The 26,638-nt window shown below is 30.2% G+C and overlaps 1 protein-coding gene across 1 annotated transcript; it reads left to right on the top strand.

The window, feature by feature from the left end:
- LOC129945980 (proton-coupled amino acid transporter 1) lies at positions 1 to 25,920 on the top strand. Its single transcript, XM_056055977.1, has 6 exons — positions 1 to 532; positions 23,684 to 23,801; positions 23,897 to 24,257; positions 24,626 to 25,077; positions 25,144 to 25,316; positions 25,373 to 25,920. The coding sequence occupies exons 2-6, from the start codon at positions 23,707 to 23,709 to the stop codon at positions 25,615 to 25,617; spliced, it is 1,326 nt and encodes a 441-aa protein (XP_055911952.1). The 5' UTR covers positions 1 to 532; positions 23,684 to 23,706; the 3' UTR covers positions 25,618 to 25,920.
- The last annotated feature ends 718 nt before the right edge of the window (positions 25,921 to 26,638 follow it).

Raw genomic sequence — 26,638 nt, 5'->3', positions numbered from 1 at the left:
CTAAGAAAAGAACTTCAAGAACTGTGCGGTCGGTCGTTGGTTTGGTTGGGGCGACACGATAGTCAAGTAAAGCCTCTGCGAATCAATATCGAAATCATTCAGTCTTAAAGGTGTCGTCAGCCGGTAAAGACACACATGTGACAAGTTTTTTCAATTAAAAAAGAAAGAAATACTCTGGCCCGAGAGTCGTGTACTGTGCGCCTATAACTAAGAATAGTATTTATCGTATCGTAATAGAATTAATATTTAAACAAAAAAAAAGAAACAAACACAAACAAAGTATAAATACCACCGTTGTCGTACTATTTATTTTTTCTGTGAAAAAAATTGTGTGAATACAAAAAAAGCAAACAAAAAATATAAATAAAAGAAGATATAGATAAAATATAAAAATAATTCATGGGAATTATATAGTTTTCATTGAGGAGCTACTAAAGCAAAAAATTGCAAGATAAAAAAAACGTAACAAAATTGCTAAACCAGTTCCTGAATCATCAAGTGGATTACTCGACTCGTCACAGTTAGGCCTGATGTGAGTAGCTTTTTTTACATGCACATGCACTCAGCAGCGAGATGGTTTTATTTTAAGTCTCTTACCAGTATGTAAACAAAGCGGAAAAGTACTGGCCAAATGTCTTCTTAAGATTTCTCTTTCTCTGTTACTTTGGTTACCCCAACTCAAGAGCGGATTCAGAGGAGGAACACATGTGCACCATGTATCCCTTCTTTTATCCAGAAGGTGACCATTAGATATAGTTAAATTTTCTTCTGGCATTCGGGATAGGGTAATCCAGTGGATACAAAGTTGTTGTATGCGAATAGACGCTAAAAGATTTGTATCAGCTCATAGTAAACTACCGTCCACTCCATTTTTCGCACATCTATGATAAAAATTTTAAAAAGTTCCTTTATTTTTAATAATTTTTTAGATTTGAATATTTTTAATATGAGCATAGAATTACGAACTCGTTTCAGCAACAAACTTTTAGCTGTCAAAATAATTTTATAATTTTTATTTAGAGTGTTTTTTACTGGTCAACTCTTAGTCGGTTTGGTAAGCCAATGATAACTCACTTAAGTCATTGAGTCAAGCCATTAACTGGCTTCAATTATTTTAAAATAGAATTTTGTATAAAAAGGTGAAAGAGATATTCCTACAAACGAATTATTTCATAAGAAAATGTTCAGAAGTTTAGTGATTAATGCCTTTTTGACGGATGTTTTGAATTTTTCTTTCACAAATATCAAAACGAAACTATGATTTGCTCAAATTTGCTAAACCTTACTGTACCTTTCGATAACGTAGTGACATTTATATTAGTTATGCTAATTTTTGCTCGAAGGAGTATGAACTGTACCCAAAACAAGGGTACCTATATATTAATAAATATTAATGAACTATACTCATTAACTCACTCACACATTCACTAACTCACTCACTCACTCACTCACTCACTCACTCACTCACTCACTCACTCACTCACTCACTCACTCACTCACTCACTCACTCACTCACTCACTCACTCACTCACTCACTCACTCACTCACTCACTCACTCACTCACTCACTCACTCACTCACTCACTCACTAACTCACTCACTCACTCACTCACTCACTCACTCACTCACTCACTCACTCACTCACTCACTCACTCACTCACTCACTCACTCACTCACTCACTCACTCACTCACTCACTCACTCACTCACCCACCCACTCACTCACCCACTCACTCACTCAAGATATGTGTCACGAGAATAGAAAGTATAAGCCAAAGAAAAAATCTCAGCATATTTCACGAATTTAAGAATATTTAATTAAAAAATTCGCACACTGAATACAAAAATAAATATAAACAAAGTTTCAAAAAAGGTAAAAAGAAAAGTCAATAAATGTTTAAATAACAAGTAAAATAAAAAAAAGTAAAGTTAGAACTATCGAACATTTTTCACACACACAACTACATATATAAAAAAAGTTGTGAAAAGGATTCTTTTCACAGAATTCAAGAATACAAATCAGTTGTGTTGATTATTTTAATTTGTATTTTGTTTTATTTTTATGAATCAGTTTAAATCTCACTCACTCACTAAACAAATTATTAATTTACTCACTCACTAGCTCACTCACTATACAAAATTATTAATTTACTCGCCTTCGAGATAAACTTTAGTGCAAACCAAAGAATGAAACAAATTTAGTGGTACCATGAACTGCAATTTTGAAATGTTCATCTATTAATGAATTCTAAGTCTACAGTTTCGAAAGAAATGAAAAAGTGAAATTGTATTGTTATGTTCTTCATAGTGAGTAACAAACGATTTTCCTTCCAAGGGAATTTCTGTAACATAAAAAAAGAGGCTGGGATGCGACCCACACTGATAACTTCCCATCCCGTCTGTCGATTTGTCTTGCTTAAAAGTTTGTCTATATGTATTTTTACCAAATTTGCGCACTATTTTTTGTAGATTTTATTTTTTATGAAAAAAACGGACTGTTGGATTTTTATATAAAAATTACTGAATATTGAAAACAATATTTTCTCTGAAATAAAATAAGTTTGAAGCCAATATTTTTAATTTTTGAAAAGCTATTTGAGCCGAAAGTAAATTTTTACCAAATTTTAGTATTGTTTTTTTAGAGTTTTATTTTTTGTAAAAAAACTGTCAATTCGAATTTTTTAAAAATTTTATCAAATGTTGAAAACAATGTTTCTTATAAGATGAAATTAGTTTGAAGCCAATATTTAAAATTTTTGAAGAGATATTTGAGTCGAAAATCAATTTTTACCAACTTTTATACATTTTTTTCAGGTTTTTATTTTTTTGTAAAAAAAATGTCAATTTGATTTTTCTCAAAATTTGTCTTAATGTTGAAAATAATATTTCTTATAAGAAAAAAATTAGTTAGAACCTATTATCGCAAAGTTTTTATAAGATATTTAAGTCGAAAATCATTTTTTACGAACTTTTGTTAATTTTTTTTTCGGTTTTTAATTTTTTTACAAAAACTGTCAAATCGATTTTTTTCAAACTTTAACTGAATGTTAACAACAAAATGTTTTGAAAGATGAAAGTAAATTAAAGCCAATATCTCAAAGTTTTGAAAAGATATTTGAGTCGAAAATCAATTTTTACCAACTTTTATACATTTTTTTTAGGTTTTTATTTTTTGTAAAAAAAACTGTCAATTCGATTTTTCTCAAAATTTTATCAAATGTCAAAAACATTATTCTTCGTTGCACAAAATTGTTTTAGAGATGAAATCATATTTCAGTCGTACAATTTTGGAGGTGACAAATTTTTTTTTCAGTTTTATTGATTTATAAAAAAAAACGTTATATTGAATTTTTTCAAAAAATATACCTGTTTGGTATCACGTTATAATATATTATATATAATTTAATTCAAGTCTCTAGCGTTTTTGGTTCGTAAGATATTTAAGGTTAACCAAAATTTTCACCTTTTTTTCAAACTGCTGTGGTAAAAAAACCACCCACGCAATTTTCTTGAGAGCCATTTCTGCATCTTTCTGCCTTATTATCTGTATAACAAAATTTATTTGAAGTCGATATCTCTTCTGGTTCTTGAGCTATGGACGACGAAAAAAACGTCGCGAACGTACGGACGTACGGACGTACAAACGTACGTACACACGCACGCACAGACATCTTTCTAAAAATCTTTTATTTCGACTCTAGGGACCTTGAAACGTCGAGAAATGTTAAAATTTTCAATTTGACAAATCGGACCCATTACAATAACTTCCTATGGGAAGTTAATAATTATTTCAAAGGAATAAAGATTATCTTAATGTTGTTGCATTTTAACTGTTAAAATTACACATTGTTATATTTAATCATTTCTGAATTCAAACATAAATAAATTAGAAAAAACATTAAATACAATGTGTAGTATGTAGGGGTGTGCAATGATTATATCATATACTCATTGCACACCCCTACCTTCAACTCAAAATTCTGGATCCGAACCTGTCTCAAAGTCAAACCAATGGTGGCAACAACAAGAAGTTCAATAAAGTGTGGCGCATTGAAATGAAAAGTACGTGGGGAAGATTTTAAATTTAGTTTTATCAAATGAGACAAAGTTAAATTATTAATGGAGTTGCTATATTTACATATAGTAAATTGATGAATATATTAAGAAAAAAGTTGTTTTCTTCCCCGATCAATCGCAAAATTTATTGTTATTGGTCAAGGTCGTGTTTCCTATAGTCACGTTTTTAAATTAATTTAAATCAATCGAATATTCATTTTTTTTGTTCAAATTAATCAACAATAATGATGAAAATCAGTTAACTGGTGTTAATGTATGTTGTTAAAAAATATAGGTACTTTTAGATATGCATCAGAACTTGTTTGTGTTTGAAAAGCTGGTTTTATCTTTTAAGCCATTTGTAATTTACCCATTATTTGTTCACGTGATTTTATTCATTGCATTGTACAGAGCGTATTCCCCTTAATTTTGCTGTATTTTGTTTTGTTTATAATGAAGGTCTCATTCATTGGTGCCGCTGTTTTGCATAAGAAACGTAAACAATAAACCCGGTAAAAATAAATAGTCTAGCACGAACTGCTGTAAATGCTTAATAATATTAATCATTCTGTATCTACTACAATTTATACTTTTTTCATTATTAATAAGTATTTAAATTTTTTGACCATAAAGTATTGAAAAGAGGTGTGTTAGGAACTTTATAAATGTCAACGTTATATTTAAAAAAAAAAATCATTCTAACAATATTCGAGCACTTATCGTCGAATCACTATTAAAACTTAAACTTATAGCTTAAGAGGAAAGGGATTGCCACTATTCAAGCGGTCTTAGTACTTGGCAACCCTAGTATAGTAATTTTATATTTTTTCAAGCTAATTGGAGTCTTATGAATTAATAGAATATTAAAAACCGATAGATAACTATACAATTTAAATGAATTAATACAAAAATAAATAAATAAAAAGTTAAAAAATAAATAAATAACAAGTAAAATAAAGCAAAGGAAAGAAACTCTCGAAAGTTTTCCACACTAACAACTATATAAAAAAGGTGTAAAAAGGATTTTGTTTTTAAGAATACAAATCAGTTGTGTTGATTATTTTTAACTTCCCCTAGAAAGTTATTTATTTAACAATTAACGGTTTTTTTTTAAATTAAAATAAACTGAAAAAAAATGTGTCACCTCGAAAATTTTACGAATACAAAATGATTTTATCTTTAACATCTGATAAAAATCGAATTGATGGTTCTTTTATAAAAAAAAATAAAAACCTAAACAAAAATATTAATAAAAGTTGGTAAAAATTGATTTTCGACTTAAATATCTTTTCAAAACTTTGAGATTTGCGTTTAAACTACCTTTATCTTTAAAAAAAATGTCGACATTCATTAAAATTTTGAGAAAAATCGAATTAACAGTTAAAAAAAATAAAAACCTAACAAAATAACAATACGCAAATTTTGGTAAAAACTGATGTTCGGTTCTTGATACCTCTCAAATTAATTTCATTCATCCAATTTGTAAAAATTTTATGAAATGCTATTTAAATTGGTAAAAATTTGTTTTCGACTAAAAATCTATTTAACAAAACTATAGATTTTCAAACTAAACTATTTCTTTATATGAAAAATATTGTTAGTAATTTAAAAATTTTTAAGAATAATTAAACTTTTAAGCAAGACAAATCGACATACGGGATGGAAAATTATCAGTGTGGGTCACATCCCAGCCTCTTTTTGTTTGTTTTATTTTATTCTTAATGAATCAGTTGAAATCACAGAAATGAGAAACATTTTATTGGAGTTAATGAGTGATCGTTTTCTAGTCATGCATTTAGTTTAAAATTAATAATTTAGGATGATTCTTTTCACTGGAAATGCTTTGCTAGAAAGTCATCCACAATTGAGTTGAACGAATTTACCAATTCGCAAATGTGCCTGTGTACATATGATCACCTTCAAATACATAAATTATATTATTATTCTTTATACCAATGGTCAACATTTGGAAATATTATATTGAATGGTTTGAATTAAAAAAAGTGCTCATGGAAAATCCGGGAATAAATTTTGAATCCAAATTAATAATCCTATAGGTAGGTGTGCTTATTTTGAATCATTATAGCTTTTTTATTTGCCTTTAGTCACACCCAAAAAATTAATCTATCTTACACTTTTAAATTGCTTTAAATTTTCCATTGTCTCAACAATTACATATATCTGGAAATAAGTCAGAAAAGTGCATTATTTAAAATCTTCACATTATCGTCTAATAGCCTCATACAAAAGTGAATGAAAAGATAATTTGTGTGCAAAACACCGGCTATAATGAATTATAATTACATGTAATGCAAACACAAAAAACATTGTTCAAATAGATATTGATTACTAGATATTTATATTGTTTTCATGATAAAACTTATTAAACGAATGTGTACCATATAATAGATCTACTCCAAATTTATTGTCCTAGTTGTTGAATGCGAATAAAAGATCATATCAATACATTTTATAATTTCTTTCAATTAATTATATATATATAAATATATATATTAAAATTATTAACTAATTATTGAATGCATGAGATAACTTTTTTTTTACATTATCTAACACTTCAGCGGCAGTGCACCAGTATCACACTGGTAAAACTATAATATTTTTATTTGTTTATTTTGAACTTGTCTTTTGTTTATCTTATGATAAAAATATACTAGAAGGTAAAGCAAAGGTCTGGATTAAGATAATCGTCATTTGAAGAACTACAATGCGTCATATCGTAGTAACCTATTGAAAATTGATTATTGATTAAGTAACTACGATCACTTGGCTTTAAGTGGACACTAATAGAAGTTCGATAAGAACGTGTGTAGAAGAATTACATTTTTGTTTGCTAGTGGTTCATTATTGAATGATTATCCTAAAGCAAATTTAGTTCGTGCTTTCATAATAGCTAAGATATTTATTGAAAGTCTGTGATAAATATTCGGAATATATATTTAAATTAAAAATTAAATATTATTTAATTTCATTTTACAAAAATGCTCAACATAAGCCACTTTATACCTGAGCTCTTGCATTCTATAGCTTGTCTAAGGCATAGCCAAAACAATGTTATTGACCTACTAAATTATGATGTCTCCCAGAACGATTATAATCCATTTATCTGTCCCCATAAACCATATCTTGAGTCTGAATTAAATTTTGCAATACTGAATGACTTTTTTACACGCATACATACCTATTTATTATTGTATACAAAAACCTAAATATATTAATAAAACAACACCTTGCTTAATAAATATTTTAAACAAGCTACATGAGACGTAATTAAGCTGTCTGTATGTTGATTATTTATAATTTATTGAATTGTCATAATTCAGGTTTCACGTGTTTTAAAATGGTATATTTTTAAAATTTTTATTTAATTCTGAAAAAGCGCCTTTATCTCAATGGGTTTTTTTATTAACTTAATGTTAAGTGAATAATAAAAAATATTACATACAATAATTAAAATGTTTGTCTTTAAAATATCGAGTAGATAAAAAAGACGAATGAAGTTTTTAAGTATTGTTATACAAACGAATAAATATTACGAGTATGAGTAATATAAAAGCGGTATTTAATTACAGCGTTACCCGGTTATTTGAATATCGTTTACTTGACTTGCTGTTCAAATGCCTTCTGACAAAGAAATAATTACATACATATGTATACATTTTAAATCATGGAGAAAATATGAACAAATTTCATATAAATTTGTATCAGGTTTGTTGGTCAATTAATCGAATGCAACAAAGAAATACGTAACCATCGACTTTTAACGCTCATCGGTGACACTATGACCCGGCCAACGTATCCTCGTTCATAAAAAATAATGGAAAGAACTATCCGGATCAGATTGTCTCAAATTCTATTTCAAAATTTAACTTATTTCCAATGTAAAAGATTTCAAAACTTAAACGCTTCTGTAGGAAAACTTTTTAAAACTTAAGTTATTAGTTTTAGAGACAATCGACATGGATTGCATGAATACATTTGTCGGTTGGTTAGTGCGTAGGACTGTTAGGCGCAAGGTCTTTGGTTTAATCCCTGCCTGTGTAATCTAAAATGTGTGTTCACTGCGAGGAATTGAAAAATCATCTAAGCGTAATTGTGTGTAATCTCATAAAAAGGGCTTTCTCAAATTAGACGTTCAAAATCGGCATATAAACTGTAGGTCCCCTATTATACAAATTTTAAATACAAGTTAGGATATTCATGGATTAAAGATAATTAAATTATGTGATCAAACTAAAGCCAAAAAATATTTTTTATATTTCTATTAATTCATGTAAATACATACATGTACATTTTTTAAAACAGAAGAACACAATAATTTCCACTCAGATAATTGTTTTGAAAAATTCATATACATTCATAATTGTTTGATAATAGAGAAACTTATTTCGAGAAAAGCTTATACAAAAACTAAAACGTGGATCTTATATACATATATGCATATATTATGTATATATAAATTGACGAAAAATACAATAAATTTAATACAAAATTCAAAACAATAAATCCGTCTGAAGAAATTAATGTTGCCTTTCTCTTTATAGAAAAACAAGAAAATTATTTGTATTTATTTATTGCTTTATTTGTGTTTTGAGGATAAAAGAAAAAAATTGTTTTCTTAAGCTCAAAAAACCTTGGTTAAGATTAATTATTGTAGAATACGTTTTAACGATAGCGACTTTCTCAAAAATAAGGACATTCAAAATTATATAATTTCTAAATTTACTGATCTCTTCTTTGAAAAGGGCTCTTATCGAAATCAAACAAAATAAGTTTTATTTTTATTTTCAGAACTATTCCTTTGTTTGATAGAATGTAACTCTATTTACCATGATGTCGAAAGTAATGATGTCATATAATAAATAATGAATTCCAATACTTTTCCATTTCTATTTCTTTCCATTTCCATTTTGGATAAATTTGTTTAATGTACTATGCTTAAAACCAGCATCGAAAGAGAACAACAATTTATTCCGGCAAGTGATTTAACTCAAAAAAATTAATACAAATATTATCCTAAACACGTTAAGCAATTATACCAAAAAAAGTGATTTTATTTACATCTAGTACACATACTGTTTGTATATTATTGTTGCGTGTTATTTATGTGTATTATTGTTGAATAAAAAGTAGAAAAACAGAAAAAGTCATATTTTTTAATAACATCCGAAAACAAAGCATATCAAATTTATTGTGACAGTGAACTGAGGCTTATATCTTTATATCCCTTTGAAAACCACTGACTAAGTATTTAAAGTTTTGTATGTAGTATGTATCTTAATATTTTGTAGGTTTCAATGATGAATAAAATTTAAAATCCCATAATTTTGGTCAAATAAAAACAAAAACAAATATATCAACATTTATTTTGGCACAAAATGTTTTTAAAAGAAATTTTATTTTATTTCTGTTCCACTTATCATTAATAGCCTCTAAAGAATTTACACGCGCATTTTTATTTATGTAGGCGGGGTCATTTAAGATTTGTGTGCATGTATGTTTATCGTAAATATATAGTCAGACGTATAGCACTTCGGTACACATGAGCGCCTCAAATCTACGTCTATTAAATATTGTTAATTAGTTGTCACTTTAATGCAGTTGATAAACAGTTTAATTCTCATTAAATTCCGAATGATCTGTGAATGCAATGAATACAGACATACTGCTATAAAACATTGTTATGAAATTGAAATTCTTAAAATTGTCATTTGGTGAACTTACATGAAAATAAAATGTATTGAATATTTCAATTAATTGATTAAAAGGGCTATGAACGCCATACTTCGATCTACTAAAAGTTGTGTTAGTCGTCTTTGTAGACGTAAACTCGATCGACTAATTACTAATTTTGAAACGAATAAGAACCGATGGTGATGATTTTCATTATTATATAATTCTAAATATTTTCTATAGTTTGTCAACTAAGTAAATTTAATAGCAAAGAATGAATGAATGAATAATAAGGTGCGTACACTTGACAGGAATATTCCAAAATTGACAATTGCAACATAAGGATCACGGAAATCACAACCAAATCTCTTTTTGAATATAAGGATTCTATTTGATTTTTTATCAACAAAGCTAATATGCTTCGGGTCTAAAACTACTCCCAAGTTAGTGCAAACAGATATTCTACTTACGGAATGAGAATTAAATATGTAATTAAAAACAATTGGAATTTTCTTGCGTGTAAAATTCATGGATTTACATTTGTCTACATTTAAAACGAGGCGAATTTTATTGTACCATTCACTAAATAATATAAAGTCTTCTTGCAAAAGTAGGCCGTAGATGTAGTGTTCATTCTTTTGAAAAGTTTAATGTATTCAGGATATAAAGGGTCCGACAAATAACTTTTTTTCGAAAATGCTGTAACAACATCGTGTGTAGCTTTGGCTGTGTGGCACGTAGCGCCATCCTGTTGAAACCAAATGTTTCCAATATCTTCCTCTCATATTTTTGTGAACAAAAATTCGTTCAACAGGCTTGATAACGATCGCCATTGACTGTAACGGCCACTCCCTGCTCATTTTCGAAGAAAAATCGGTATCTTCTCTAAGCGTTTTTCCCAGTATGGTTCAAGCGTATACACAACCATATTCGGTTAACGGAAGGATACAACTAATAATCTGTCAAATCAGACATGAGCTAAGTGTTAACATTCACGAAAAAAGCACTAGTTGACAAAAAAAAAAGTTATAAGAACAAACTAATTTTGTATGAACGATGCAAATTCATTCATTCATGATGAATTGCCTGGTTGACGAAGCAATGGGCAGGTTCAGACGACATAAGGGACTTGAAAGTTAGGCAAGTATCTAGTATCTGATTGGCCAGCTGCCAAGAAATGTTAAGGTGACTGGAAAGTTAGTCAAGAAAAATCTCCCTAACTATCAAGTCAAGTCTACTTCTTCAACTTTAACTGAAAGCTGAACTTAATTACTCTATGATTTATTTATTTTCTGCACAACTTTATTAAATGCTTTCTGTAAAAGGCTTAATTGTTAATTTGGAAAAGAAATAACTAATATTTCTTTACAATACAAAATAGAAATCGTGGTGAACTTGTAGCTTGCCTGAGGAGTGTTTTGAAGACAGTAATTTTGTTGGTACTTTTACTATGAACTTAAAGTAGAGATTTGCAAAGTAAAGTTCTGAAGTTATGTTGACTGAACCTGCCCAATTTAAAAATTGGTTTTTAATGACACAACTTGTCAACCGCTTTACGAAATGAGTAAATACACAATCTAAACAAAAGAAAGGAAATTGCTAACAGTAGAACTTTTATTATTATAAATATAATATATTATATTATAAATTCCTTCGTCTATAAATATCAAGCTCGTGTATTTTGAGACATTTTAATTTAGTGGGAATATTTTGTGAATGTACTTTGGAATAGGAAAAAGGGAGGTATATTATTCACTGTGGAAAAAAATATCAGCCAAATGGCCACCACGGCTACGGTTGCAGTACAATATCCTATTCATTTGCAATTCGTTTTTTTTGCATATGCACATTACGTACATGCATACGAGTATATAATTTCCTCGATGAATTTACGAATTCTATCTTGATGGTCTTGAATCGGTTGTAAAGTTTTGGCATAACCTTATCAATTGGTCCCATTAGATCTAGGTGGCATATTGTGATTAAATCTACGAAAAATATCAGGGTGAATTAAATTTTCTTGCAAAATTGCAATTGTTTCGATAGGACTGTAAAAGGTTTAAATTTCAGTGGATTTTAACAATTGTATTGAATGGTGAATGTTGAATTGGTGAGAACAATACACGATTGTGTAATAATGTAGTTTTAACCTGTCAAATGTTAAAAGAAGACAGCTTTAAAAGTGAAAACTGTCAAAAAAGTAAGCTATTCGAATGAAACCTAGGGCCTAGTTACTTACAACTCTCAATAATTCCTGTGTCCGGGTAATATTATAGGTAGGGATCGAACTCAAGACCTCTGGCAATAACCATCGAATTTTATAAAAATTTTATAAATAAAGATCGAATTTTCTGTCTGTATACATCCACATTAATTCTAACAGACCAGCTGTTTTGGCATTGAGTGAAACCCAAGTAGGTGAAGATTCCGATCCTGCTGAATTTTTTATTCATGGGTATTGCTTAGTGCCATTATTCTTCTCACACCATGGTCTCGCCATATATATTAGGAATGATGTTGCATATCAACTTTTACCACAATACGGTCATTGTACCAACTCCCTTTTTAATTTCATGTGGTTAAAACTTTCCGTGAATAAGCACATCATTCACTATTGTTTTCTTTATCGGAGCCCAAACCTGGACAGAGTTTCAACTTCTCAGGAATTTGATGCTCTGTCTGACTCCATACAAAGAATTGTCTCCCTGTATCCTCACACTGAAATCTTTATTACGGGCGATTTCAATGTTCACAATTCTTCGTGGCTTTGCCATTCGGGCCAGACAACGCCCGAAGGAATGTGTGCTGAGGTTTTTGCTGAGTATAACCATCTTACTCAGCTTGTCAATGAGCCTACTCGAATATCAGACGTTAACGGCCGAGCAGAAAATACCCTTGACTTGTTTCTCACTTCTGATCCTGATAAGTACACAATCAGTGTATTGACGCCTCTAGGCACATCGGACCATAGTGTTATATCTGCTAATTTCTCGTGTCAAACAAATCCAGTTAAAGAAAGAGCTCCAAAGAGAACCTTTTGGCAGTACGAGAAAGCCAACTGGGACGGTCTCAATAATTTTTTCAGGATCTTTAACTGGTCGCTATGCTTCCTCGGTAGCGACGTAGACTCCAGTGCAGATATGATTTCTAGTATGATTCATTTGGGAATGGAAACGTTTATCCCGAATAGGGTTAAAAGTATTAAACCCAAGTTTAAATCATGGTTCGATTCGAGCTGCAAAGAGGTTATCAAGGAGAAAGAGGTGAGCTTCCGGTGTTTTAAAGCAAACCCAACTGAGGAAAACCGGAAAAAGTTTAAGCAAGCCAGGAAGGCCTGCAAAGCCTATATTCGAAGGACCAAATTTTTACATGACCAAAAATTGCGAAAAATACTGCAATGTCCTAAAGGCAGTAAGAATTTTTGGTCATTTGTAAAAAACATGAGGAATTCTTCCTCTTCCTCGGTTCCTACGCTTGTTGTCAATGACACTCCTTTAGTTAGCTCTATTGATAAAGCCAACTTATTTGCAAGGCAGTTCGCCGAAAATTTCACCTTACCAGATAGTGTCATGACTCCCCTAGTTGTTGAACGCGTAAATGATTCTATGGGACCAAACTTTTTTCGTACTCGAACTGTGGCGAGAGTTCTTAAAGATCTCAACATTCATAAATCCGCTGGCCCAGATGGTATCCCCGCTATTATTCTGAAGAGGTGTTCTTCCACGCTAGCAAAACCACTGCGTAAGCTTTTCCATCTATCCTATTCTTCTGGGCTAGTTCCGAGTAGTTGGAAAACTGCATTCGTTCAGCCAATTCCAAAAAAAAGGCGAATCTTCTTCTCCCACAAATTACCGACCGATAGCACTAACGTCCCTTCTTTCTAAGGTCATGGAAACGCTGATTAATTATCAGCTTAAGAAATATCTTGAGGAACGGAAGCTTCTTAATGACCGGCAATACGGCTTTCGTAGCAATAGGTCCACTGGTGATCTCATGGTTTATCTCACCGAACAGTGGAACAGATCTTTACATCGTTTTGGAGAAAGTAAGATTATTGCACTTGATATTTCAAAGGCATTTGATAAAGTTTGGCATCTTGCTCTCTTATCGAAAATTCGTGCTTTCGGTATCGACGAATCTCTTCTTCGTTGGATTAGAAATTTTCTTTCGAACCGTTCAATACAAGTTGTTTTGGACGGATTCAAGTCTGAAACTCATAAAATAAACGCTGGTGTGCCCCAGAGCTCCGTTTTGTCTCCGACCCTCTTCCTCATTTTTTTAAATGATCTCCTGTCTGCTACTTCTAATCCAATACATTGTTTCGCTGACGATAGCACTCTTAGCTTTTCATATTCGTTTCCAGACTCACAACCCTCCTCTTCGGATGTGGAACTGCAACGGCAAAATATGATTAGCTCATTAAATTCCGACCTACACAGCATTATACAATGGGGAATAAAAAATCGTGTGGAATTTAATGCTTCGAAAACGCAATGCTGTCTTGCATCGTTAAAGCGAGATAAACCGTCTTTGCCATTATCTATGAGTGGCACTTGCATCAACGAAACAGAAAATCTTGACATCCTTGGAATGTGCATCAGCAACCACCTATTGTGGAGCGATCACATACACGATGTTGCCAAAAATGCCGCAAGATGTCTAGGTTTTTTGAGACGTTGCAAGAAATTTTTTTCTCCGTCTGATCTGGCTACAATCTACAAAACCTATATACGTCCGAAACTTGAATATAACTCTCATCTCTGGGCTGGTGCTCCAGTAACTTATTTAAGCCTCTTGGATATTATTCAAAAAAGAGCTTTTAAAATGATTGGTGACATTAACATCATCAACTCGTTTACATCACTCGAACATCGACGCAAGGTTTCTTGCCTCACCCTTTTTTACCGTTATTTTAACGGACTATGCTCTAGTGAAATAGCCAGTTGCATTCCTCCCCTTAAACAATTTAACCGTAATACCCGCGCTTCTAGGAATGCCCATCAGTTTACCCTTGAGCCCAACTTCGGACGTACTATGAAGTACAGAGATTCTTTTTTTAGCCGTACTACGCGAATGTGAAACGCCTTGCCACGCTCTATCTTTCCCTGTCATTGCAATGTTCAGAAATTTAAAACCAATGTACACCGACACCTCCTATCCAACCCTTCCCTCTTTTCCTAATGCTCACACTGTGTCTTTGGCATATTAAAGGTATAAAAAAACCCTTTTAGTGTTTGCTAATTATAAAAAAAAAAAAAAAACTATCATGCAGCGGTGAATGAAAACTCTAATAGTGAAAATTTTAAATTTGACATCAGTATTATGGCATATTTATCAATTGGTGTATAGTAATACATCATTGTACCTACAGTAAAATTATATATTTAAAAACTATTTTTGTATAAAAACAACACAGCAGAATGATAGACCAAACATTTTTTAAGTGAGGATTAACTAAAACTTTAATCAAAATGTTAGCATCGTTTTTTGAAAGCCTGTGGTTTTTAAGTTTTAATTTTTTTTTGTAAAACTTGGTGTTACTTAAAGAAAATATTAGTTTGTGGTTTCGTAGGGACACCGTTATTTTTTTCTTGGAGACCAAAGTAAAATTTCGTTTCGTTGTTGCAGATCATTTGGAATAGTCGTCGCATCTTAGTTTTGCTTTTAGGTGTTCAATTCCCAAGGCATTAATTATATTCAAAAAATGGTTGTTAAGTTTAAGGTTTAGTAAGCTGTTAATATAAAACTCATAATTTTGATCATCTCCGACAAGCGAGGCAAATGCTTACAATAATAAACTTCTCGAAAATGTTCTTTTGTGACTTTACAGTATTATTTATGAATGCCTGAGGTTTCGTTTTTTTTCATACGTAATACATAATATCTTCTCAGAAGTAATATTTTCCCATTTTACCTTTCCTGAAGACACATCAATCAATTACACGCAACAAAATCCGGATTTAATCAACTTGAGACGAGCAATCGGCGAGAAACTTGCAAGTGGCAGGAAATTTTGATAAATTTTAATTCTCTTCGAATACAAAAATCCATTTAAATTTACAATTCAGTGACATCATTTTATTAAAAGGAATTTTAACTTTCAACAAGCAGAAAGTCTGATTTAATACATCAATGACGATTTTTGAGTTAGGTTTCTTTATAAACAGATTGAAGAGAAGAAAAAAGCAGAGATATACCAAAAATTGCCTGTCTTCATTCTTGGATTAAGTTTCCTGATTCTTTTTGAAGTCCGAAAAAAGTCATAACTCAGTCAAAAAGTCACCTTATCCATAAATCAAATATAAAAGGCGCCATTCAATTATAATTCAACCCTGGTATTTCTGTATATTCCCTTCTTCAGCTGACTTTACTTATAATACCGCATGAACTAAGAAAAATGTTTCTCAAGTCCCCATACGCATATGATACATCTTTAGATTTTTTTCGCAGGCGAATTTTTATTTTAGGTCATAATGTTTGTTTGGCGTTTGGCTTTGGCGCAAAATAAAACTCTGGTAACTTTCCATTCGAATTCGACAACAACGACGACGCTAAGGAATCATGTAGCAAAGTGTAAATCTCTGGGTCTTCTTCAGACGCGTACTGGTTGCCACTTTGCCAATCTGCCAATAGTGTGTCGGAAATGAATGCATCATAATGTTTATGCTAATTTTATTGAAGCGAAGCAGAACTCTTGTGGCAATTGCATCAGTCAGTATATAGTCAAGAAGAAGTGACTTTTTTAATGTTCTCTTCCAAGTACAAGTCCAAGCAGTCAAGTCAAGACATTTTTATATATTTTCTTTTCTATTATTAAACAACAAGTATGTCTGGGATTGCAGTTAAATTTACAGAACTGACTAAATATTGTACAATGGTCTAGCGAATTCCATCATTTGAAGATTGTGTAGTGTATTTTAATATTGTGTGTCTTAAATTGACATCGAGAAAAAAAATATTGTACACAATATACTAACTCGTACGTACGAATGCATTTTGAGTTGTGTGTTGATTCGGGGTAGCAAAAAGGTCACGTTCGTGATCAATGAAGATATTCCCTTGAAATATGTTGTAAAGTATCATTCATAAGGGAGAAGTGTACGTATAATAATAATAATTGTCGGATGTTTTTTCTATTTAGTAGGTATTTTATTTTTTATTGTTTATTAATATTTATGTTGATACCCTTAAAAAAATAAAGGCAGATCTGATAGGTATCTATAACTACGCAGCAAAATAAATTGCACTGCAACTTTATTTACTTTTTGTTATTAAATTATTTTAGAGCAATTGATGTCAGCACCGTGCTTAGAGGTAGGACAAAGAAAACTTAACAAACATTTTATTTTAAAGTACATACATTGTTTTATACCCAGTTTTGAAATATATACATAAGATTGCTTTTGTTTGGACTCTTCTCCCTTTTTGACAAAAATGTCGAAAAAACCGCTGTGTGAAATCCTAGATATTTGTATCGATGCAAACAATAATAATAATATTAATTTAATATTTAATCTTCTTTGTGGAAAAAATTTAAACTCGTTTAATTATTATTTAATAATTTATGTGTAGTTTTATTTTCGACTTATTAAAATTGGCTTTGGACAAGGCGACGCAAATTTCTACAAAAGCATCGAAACAATCGCAATTTAGCAAGAAAAGTTTTTTGCACAGTGTTATTTTTCAAAGAGGTGATCACGTCTGACTATCGAGATCTTGATGACTTACTACATTTGAACTTATTTTTATTATTTATTGTTATTATTAATATCCGTTGTTAATTTTATAATTCTTTCCTTATAATGAAAAAATTGATTTTTTTTTTCAAAAATATTCATATTTTAATATTGAAATAAAAAGTCCTATTTGAAAACCATATTATATTTTTGTAAACTTGTGATATATGTATATGTATATGGTTGATTTTGACGAATATTTCAAGAGCAATTCTTGTTGCGAAATGTGCTTCAGAAATTACCCATTCACATTTGGCATAAAAACTGTAGGTACCCTCCATCCCTAAAATGACTAGCTCACGGGAATGATTGAGAGTTGAAAGTTACTAGCGCCTAGATCTTTACGCAATGTTGCACCACCTATTTTGACATTGTTTCAAATATGAAAATATTAACATTATTTATTTGAAAGACACAAACCAGATTAACTAACATACAATTTTTGTAAAATTCTTTTGAGTCAGAAAATAAATAAATACGGACCTATACTTCGAAATGCAAGATACGCTTTAAAAAACAAGAAAATTCTATTAACATATTACTTCCTAGAAAAAAAACATAGTTTAGACCCAATTGGAAAAAAATGAGGATTTCAGAGTTAAACTTTTCTGGATTAGACCACGAGCTGCTTTGAAGAAAACATAATATTACACCTTTATAGTTCTTCATACAACATTTTTAAAATTTATTGCAAAACGATTTTTATAGTTCTTTATTTAGCATATTATATATGATGTTGACAAGAGTCTTACAAGTAAACAGCTCTAATTGAATTTAATTAGATTACCTAAATTTTATTTTGCCAAGAGATGCAATTTCTTGTGATAAACATTCTCTCAGAACTTTGTACTTTATAAAAAAAATGTTTACGGAAATGCTTCAATGAAGAAGGAAAATAAATTTTCTCAGTTATATGCATATAACATATTGATTAAATGGATTCATTTAAATGTTTTCTTTATTAGAACAAACTTCCGGAAAATTTACATTTATTTATCCTTGATATTAATAAACATTTATCACAACAGTTTTAATTATTTAAACAGAGTATTCAGTTTTGTTTTTCTTTTTATTTTGCTATCTCTTTTAACCATAAATTGCAGGAAGTCTATTAAATTTATTTACTTATGTTGCTTAATAATACAATAATTGTTTTATACAATAATTTGAACTAAATAAAAATATTTCAAAAAATGAGCACATAATTTATATAGCTTTCGATAAGTACATTTGTATTATTTTGTGAGTGAATTTTTTTCTTTATTTTTGTTTATTGAATACCTTACCAAAACGTGTTTTCAAATAGCTATTAGTAATGACCGATTAGGAATTCAATTATTGGCGCATCAAACCATTCAAAGACAAATATGTATCCACGAGACATAAGAATTCTAAATATATTTGAACTTCCTATTGATGTATATTTACACTTTTAAAATAACTCAAAATCAATTAGTTTGCCAAACATATGGTTACTAAAAACTGCAATAAACAAAATAAGTCATTGAAAATATTTTACAAACGAGCTTCCCGCAGAGAAGACTAAGATGCTTTAAGTGTTTTAGCTTTTTTTTTATATGTATTTCCTAAGGTTTTGCATCTTAAAGAATATTAGCGCTGAATTTCTTCAACATATCAGGGATTGTGTTGTGTGCACGAATACTTCCTAACAAACTGGCCAAAGTACTTGATTATACAAAAACTTTACATTATTATTTCTCATTCCTTAAAACAATCGGATATCCGGATGCTTTTCGATCTTAAATTTTAATTTTCAATATTAAAGAATGCTTCAAATTGTTTGATTAAATTAGTCACTCCTCGTCAACTGTATACGCACACACATTTTTTGCAAATATGTTCGCAAATATGCAAACTATTGAAACTAACTACGCGCACTAGATTGTTGGAAACTAATTCCCAGAAGATTATACAAATAAAACCACGCGTCAACTGAATAGGTACATCGAAAACTCCATCGTTTATTATAAGAGTTTTGCTTTTAGTGAAAATCAGTTCCCTTATTTAAAATCTTAAGAAAACTGCCTTCGAAGTGTCTTCATACACGTGAAGACATGTTGCGATATTAAGAGCGGTCATTTGTTATGGAACAGTTGAGCTTGAGGTCGTAACATCTAGCATTACTGCAGCTTAATTTTACACAATTTGTTGAGTCATAAACTTAGCCTTCTTGCGAATGATTATATTACGCACAATTAATTAGAGTGATCGTCTGAAGCTTAATAATCCTTATTAACTTCTCATTAGAAACTAGGTAATATAATCGGTCCGTGGGGATTGGAAACTTTGACATCACTCGATGTTTTAAGGTCACTAGATACATATCATATGTATCATCCCATATCTCAAGAACCAGTAAAAATATTGACTCCAAAAAGAATTTGTTTTCAAGATAATAACTTCGAAAAATGCTGATAGAACTTTTAAAAAATTGAGTGGGTATTTCTTTTTAATATAAGAATTCATAAAGTGTTACCAAATAAGTAAGATTTTGGGAACAAATTCAATTAACTAAAAAAAACTAAAAAAAAAAATTGTATGAATAAATAATTATATTAACTCCTAACTCCGGAAAATTGTATGCAACGAATAAAATCGACCATGGTAAAATTTTGAAAAAAAAAATAGAAGTAACGGTATTTTTACAAAAAAAAAAATACTTATAAAAGTATCGAAAAATTAAGTTTCGACTCGAATAAGTTTAAAAAAATTAAAAATATAGCATTGAAACTAGTTTTAAATCTTTTAAAAAATGCTGCCAAAATTGATAAAGTAATTTTTCAACTAAAAATGTCGCGAACAAACGCAGATATTTAAATTAAACTTATTTTATCGTATGCAAAATATTTTTGTTAAATGTTAGTAATTTTTTATAAAAAAATCAATTGACAACTTAAAAAAAATACGAAAACCTACAAAACTTAATAAGAAATGGTTTTCCACTCAAGTATTATGAAATATTATGGTTGTTCTATGAGAAGTGTGAACTGTAGATGCAGTCAAAGTCAAACATTTTTTTAAGATTTTTACAATTTTTTGCATCATTAACAAACAACTGTTCAAGATGTGTGAATGGACCTACATAAATTATTTACTAATATAGTAATAGGTATAAATCAATAAGTTTGCCATATAGCTCTGCTTTCATCAAGAATTCTAATTTCTGATTTAATGTGTGCGTTTTTATTTGTATCTATGTATTTATAATTGTGTATCATAAAGTTTGTTTTATTTAAGACCCAATTTGTTGATTCAATTGCTTGATTGATTTCTTTTCGTTCAGCACCATCAACCAAATAAAACATCACCGCAAAAACCCCTGATGGCAATGTGAATGTGATTTTTTTTTTCATTTTTATTTTTAAATTGAAATAAACTTCGCACAACATTCTGTGGCAAGCAATTGAAAATAAACTAAAAGGAGACAAACCCCATCCCAAATAGCTATTTTTGTTATTATTGTTAATTAATTCGGCAACCACTTGAAACAAAACTATCTGCAACTACTTGTGTTTAATAAAATAAATACACCTTTTCATTAATGTGCATTTTACAATGTACAATTTGTACAATTTTTCATGCACATACAAATAGTAGGAATATAGCACGAGCGGTAAACGCGCTTATTAAACCAGCCAGGCATATTGAGGTTAAAAAGCCCGTGCAGTTTACAGTTTTCTTGTCACGTGTTTAGAGTACCCATCTATTTACGTAGAGCATATAAATAAATTAAAATTATGCGGTTCCATTGCATTGATTGTATAGTTTCAACGTAGGAATACCGACTACTTCTACAGTCACTGTAAGCCGCTGCAAACTGTCAAGACTAAAGAACGGTCTTCACACTTCAAACCATTGCAATTGTCAGATTGCAAGGCCTGTTTGCATCTTTTCTCGTCGTCATCATCGCATGTAGTGTAGTGGCTGTGGCCGGGCGATTGGGCAGCTCAGATTTATTATTGTGTGTAATCAGAAAGAGAGAATGCAATTACGATCAACTCGTCACTTACACACATTCTATAATTTATTTATTCAAATATAATTGACCATACAGTGTGTGACGGGTATAAGACATTTCTTAGGGAGTTCGAAATGTTAAAATGTATACTGAAAATCCGTGCCATTCATCCATTTGTCTTAAAGTTCAACAAAGCATTATTAACAATATTTTGTGTAAGGGGACAAAATTTAAAGTCAATATCTTTATTTGGTGTCAGAATATTTAAGTCGAAAACCATCTCTTATAAGTTTTTGTAGGTTTTCGTGTTTTGTATAAATAGTTCTCAATTAAATTTTAATTTATTTTAATTAATTAATTAAGGACAAGTTAAAAACAATATTTTGCATATGATAAAATAAGGTTGATTTCAAAATCAGTTTTTTTTAACGAGACCTTGAATAGAAAATCGATGTTCTATTCTAGTCGCATTTTTTTAAAGTTTTTTATTTCTTATATAAAAATAAAGATTGGATTTTTGTATGATCACTATCACAACACAATATAGCAAGGAATGAAATTATTTTGAAGTCAATATCTTCACATATTCACGGTCATATTATTGTAAATAAAATTTAACGGAAGTCTCTAGCGTTATTGGTTCGTGAGATATTCTTCAATCTGACGAATCGGTCTGATTACAATAACTTGAAATGTCAATATACCTCTCTTATGAATTATATAGAGCCTAGATTTTCATTTTGGTTACTCGTGAACTGGCCAATATTTTTGAGGATAACATGAAATATTAAGTCATTCTGTTTGGTCTAAATAAATTGCTCCTGTAAACGTATAAATAAAACGAAAAGACCATAAAGTTTTTGAAAATAAAATATAATTAAATCGCTTTTTATGTATATATTCTCATGACCCGTTTGTTTTTCATCTGTATTACTTAACAAGATAGTTTTTTAGCCAATGACCTTAACACAAAAACCTACATGTGACATGTAATAAATTTCACTTCGCTTTTACACTTTACGCTTTTCAGATTTCTTCAAAAGTTTGTTTTTGGAAATCCGGTAATGGTTAGATAAGAGTTAGCTATAGTTAACCAATGTTATTTATTCGATTTGAATTAAAGATTGCCTAAACGAAACCTGTCATGTTAAAATATGTGCAACATGTTTTTAAATTACCTCTTTTTTAATACTTTACACTGGGCGTCAGAAAATGTATACTAATTTACTTGAACAAAATATTAATACCAATATTTTGTGTGAGATATACAAAATTTAAAGTCAATATCTTTTTTCGTTCTCGTATTACATGAGTCCAAAACCATTTACAGATTAAGCTAAGTTTTGTCTTGATGTTGTATTACAATTTTCTGACAGTTTTCTTACTGCTCCTCACTGTAAAACTTTAAAATGTAACGATGGCACTACGAAACGTTTGTTTAATTTTAAACCGTCATTCTGTCATTTGAAAGATATTAGCTATGAAGAATACATCATTACTTTCAATTTGGTTAATTTTTCTGCACTTCAGAATCAATTCTTAAAATCAAGCAGATATTATTGTGATTAGCCCCCGAAGACTTTTTTAAAAACATAGGTGAGTGGAATGTAAAGAGATGTAAACTCTTTTTTTTTACATTAACTTTGTTAATAATGCACATAGTTTCCTACATTTTTGTCTGAGCTTAAATTACAGATGATGCACTGAACGTGGTTCTCGAAAAAAATTAAATCATTGTGCTAAAAACTTACCGTAATTATCTTATAACATGGCGCTTATAACCTTTTTTAATTAGTTCTTTAAAAGGCAACTGTGAAAATTGAATGCTTCCTTAAAGTGATGATTTTTGTCTATGCTTGTTTTTGTTGTAAGCACTTTTAGTACAAAGAAATTGTTGCTTTACAATTATTGAACCAGATTATATAATCTGAATTTAATAAAACCTATTCCAATAATTGGCTCCGTTTTCATTAAAATTAATAAGGCAATTTTTTCCTCATTAAATTCAGATATGGTTCAAAATATGTAACATCATTATCTTTTTAATCTGATATAATTATTAATTGTCTGTAGAAGTAAGTGAAAATATATTACAGACTGATTTTTAAAGCCTTTGATAAAATGGTCTTACATCTGTGCTTTTATTCCTTAGCCGTTATTGAATAAATTCTTAACCATTCTGGATAAAAAAAATCTAATAGAGTTGTTTTATTTATCTTTCAGAAAACGTATTCAAAATCAGCAAAATGCAGGACCTACACATGACAGAAAAAAACAGTGAAGATTCCAAAAAATTGGAAAATTCATCGCCACCTGATAAAAACGAAGAACATCCTACCTCGTAGGTTAAACATTTCAATAAATATATTAATTTAGAATTTATAAAACATAATTATGAAAAATAATCGTATTTCTTTTTTTTTCATTTATTCAAAGATATATGGAAACAATTGTTCACCTGTTTAAAGGAAACATCGGCCCAGGGCTATTTGCAATGGGCGACGCCTTCAAAAATGGTGGTCTAATAGTTTCACCTGTACTCACCATTGTGATAGCGTTGATCTCAGTTCACTGCCAGCACATACTCTTAAATTGCTCAAAAAGAGTTAAAGTTCTTAGTCAATCGGAGCAATGTCCTGATTATGCGGAAACAGTTGGTCAATGTTTTGAAATAGGACCACCGAAATTAAGAAGTTGGGCAACACATATGCGGACAATTGTTAATATATTCATTTGTGTAACTCAGCTGGGATTTTGTTGCATTTATTTTGTTTTTATAAGCACAAATCTTGAACAGGTAAATATAAATAACGCTGTTTTGATTTATGTAAAAGAAGACACAACCCTTATTTTAAAAGTTCAAGCAACATATATTTACAAAGTTTAAAAAGGAGTTTTTTACTACAGAAATAATGTTATTTCACATACAAATCATGATTATTTCTTTAGAATAATATAATATATCCGAAATTCCAAATTAAGGATTATATGTATCACTTTTCTTTTAAGTCTTCTTTCTGGTGTAAAATAAGAGTTTTTAATCAGCTTTTAAATGAAACAGTTTTTTTATCTAAATTTTGGCACTTACGAGTATTTGATCTAATAAAACATTATTTCAACTTAATTTTGTATCCCAGCTTATATCATATTAAAACTTTATTTCAGATTTTAAAACACCATGGATATCACTGGAATGTACACCTTATTATGCTGATAGCATTTATACCCATTCTATTGACTTGCTTGATTACAAATTTGAAGTACCTTACTCCAGTGTCATTGTTAGCAAATCTTAGTATGGTAAGTGGATTGGTCTTGACGATGTATTTTGCATTTAAAGGAGGTCTTCCGGCGCCCAGTGAACGCCATTACCTAACGAATGCTCCTCAACTAGCGCTGTTTTTTGGCACAGCCATATTTGCTTTCGAAGGTATTGCACTAGTGTTGCCACTTAAGAACGCTATGAAAAGACCGAATAATTTTGATCGCCGATTGGGTGTGCTGAATGTTGGAATGACATTCGTAGCATTTGCATTCATATTTGCTGGATTCTTTGGTTATTTGAAATGGGGCGATGATGTTGGCGGAAGTTTGACTCTTAATTTGGGAAGTAGTTGGTAAGAAGTTAAAAGTTATAAATACATAGTTTTCCAATGTTTACTAACATTCAATTTTAAAACCAGGCTTGCACAAGTAGTCCAGTTGATTGTATCATTGGGAGTTCTTCTTGGATATCCATTGCAGTTCTTTGTAGCTATTCAAATAATGTTTCCAGCTGTCCAGCAAATGTTTAAACTTAATCAAAACTCAATTGTTGGCGAGCTTGTTTTTAGAACTGCTATGGTCGTTATTACGTGTAAGTTTTTTTTTTAAATATTTTATGCATTTTGGAAATTAATTTTTTGTTCTTAGTGGCCATTGCTGAACTAGTCCCAAAGCTGAGTCTATTCATATCGTTAATTGGAGCACTTTGTTCAACAGCCTTGGCGCTGGTGTTCCCACCTTTAATCGAATTAATCGTCCGGACCGAGAATTCGAAAGGGCCTGGTGTGCAAATTTTTGCAAAAAATATTTTTATTCTCATATTAGCACTGCTGGGATTCTCAACGGGAACCTATGAAAGCATATCGGCGATTATAAAAGAGTTTCAATTATAGTTTTAAGTACATATTTACACACATACAACAATCACTATTGAATCATAAGTTACAGCATAACATCTTAATTTTTTCTTAGATTTTAAACAAACAAAAAAACAAAAAACAAAGATTATTTGTACCTTACAATTTATACACTTGATAAGTGCCTTTTAAAACAAGAGTGGTATTTTACATTGTAATTTTAGCTATAACTTTTAGATATTAAGAAGAGAAAGAAACTAAAACCAATGTTTATATATGTTGATTTATATGATAAGTCTATTTTATAAGACAACAATTAAATGCTTACACTTGAATGGATGATGTATTTCTTTTTTATATAAGTAATCATGGCTTGCAACGTAGTTAAGGGGAAGTACCTAATTATAATACATAAATTCACAAAATCATCTAATTTAACAAAATTGGAGTACAATTTTTTTGAACAACAAACAATAAAGATCCACACTGGTAACCCATTATTATACCCTTTAAAACTTGTACCATATATTTACGTTATTATCTTATTTGAAAACTATTATTTTTGAACAAAACTATTGCTGTTGACAGACTTAAATTTACCTTCAATCAATGTTATTGTTCGTTCTTACTTTTTACTCGCCCGAGAAAAGTACAAATTTATACACTTTCGAACGATCCTTAACGTGCACACGCAGACATCACTCTTAAAACAATTTAGATTTTAGGTACCTTGCAATTTCGAGATATATAACATTCTTAAGTCAAACTAATTTTAAAATAATGCTAATTTTTAAATTATAAAACTACTTATATGCCTCTGAGTACCATTTGTTATTATTTTACTATGATAAAACTACAATTTTGTATACTATAATTTTTAAATAAAATATGGTGGCAGAATATGAACTTGATTAACCAAATCAAAACAATACAGTAGTCAGAGAAATCAGTAGACCAATACAATTTTGAATAGTTCTCTCTCTAAAGCTGTATCCTGATGGAATTACAAATTTAATAAAACATCTTGGGTTGGGATCCACTATGGTGATAAGTGATT

Source organism: Eupeodes corollae, chromosome 2 (genome assembly GCF_945859685.1).
Source record: "Eupeodes corollae chromosome 2, idEupCoro1.1, whole genome shotgun sequence".
In the NCBI taxonomy this organism is placed as follows: domain Eukaryota; kingdom Metazoa; phylum Arthropoda; class Insecta; order Diptera; family Syrphidae; genus Eupeodes; species Eupeodes corollae.
The sequence above is the reverse complement of the archived record's forward strand: the minus strand, read 5'-3'. Positions and strand labels throughout refer to the sequence as shown.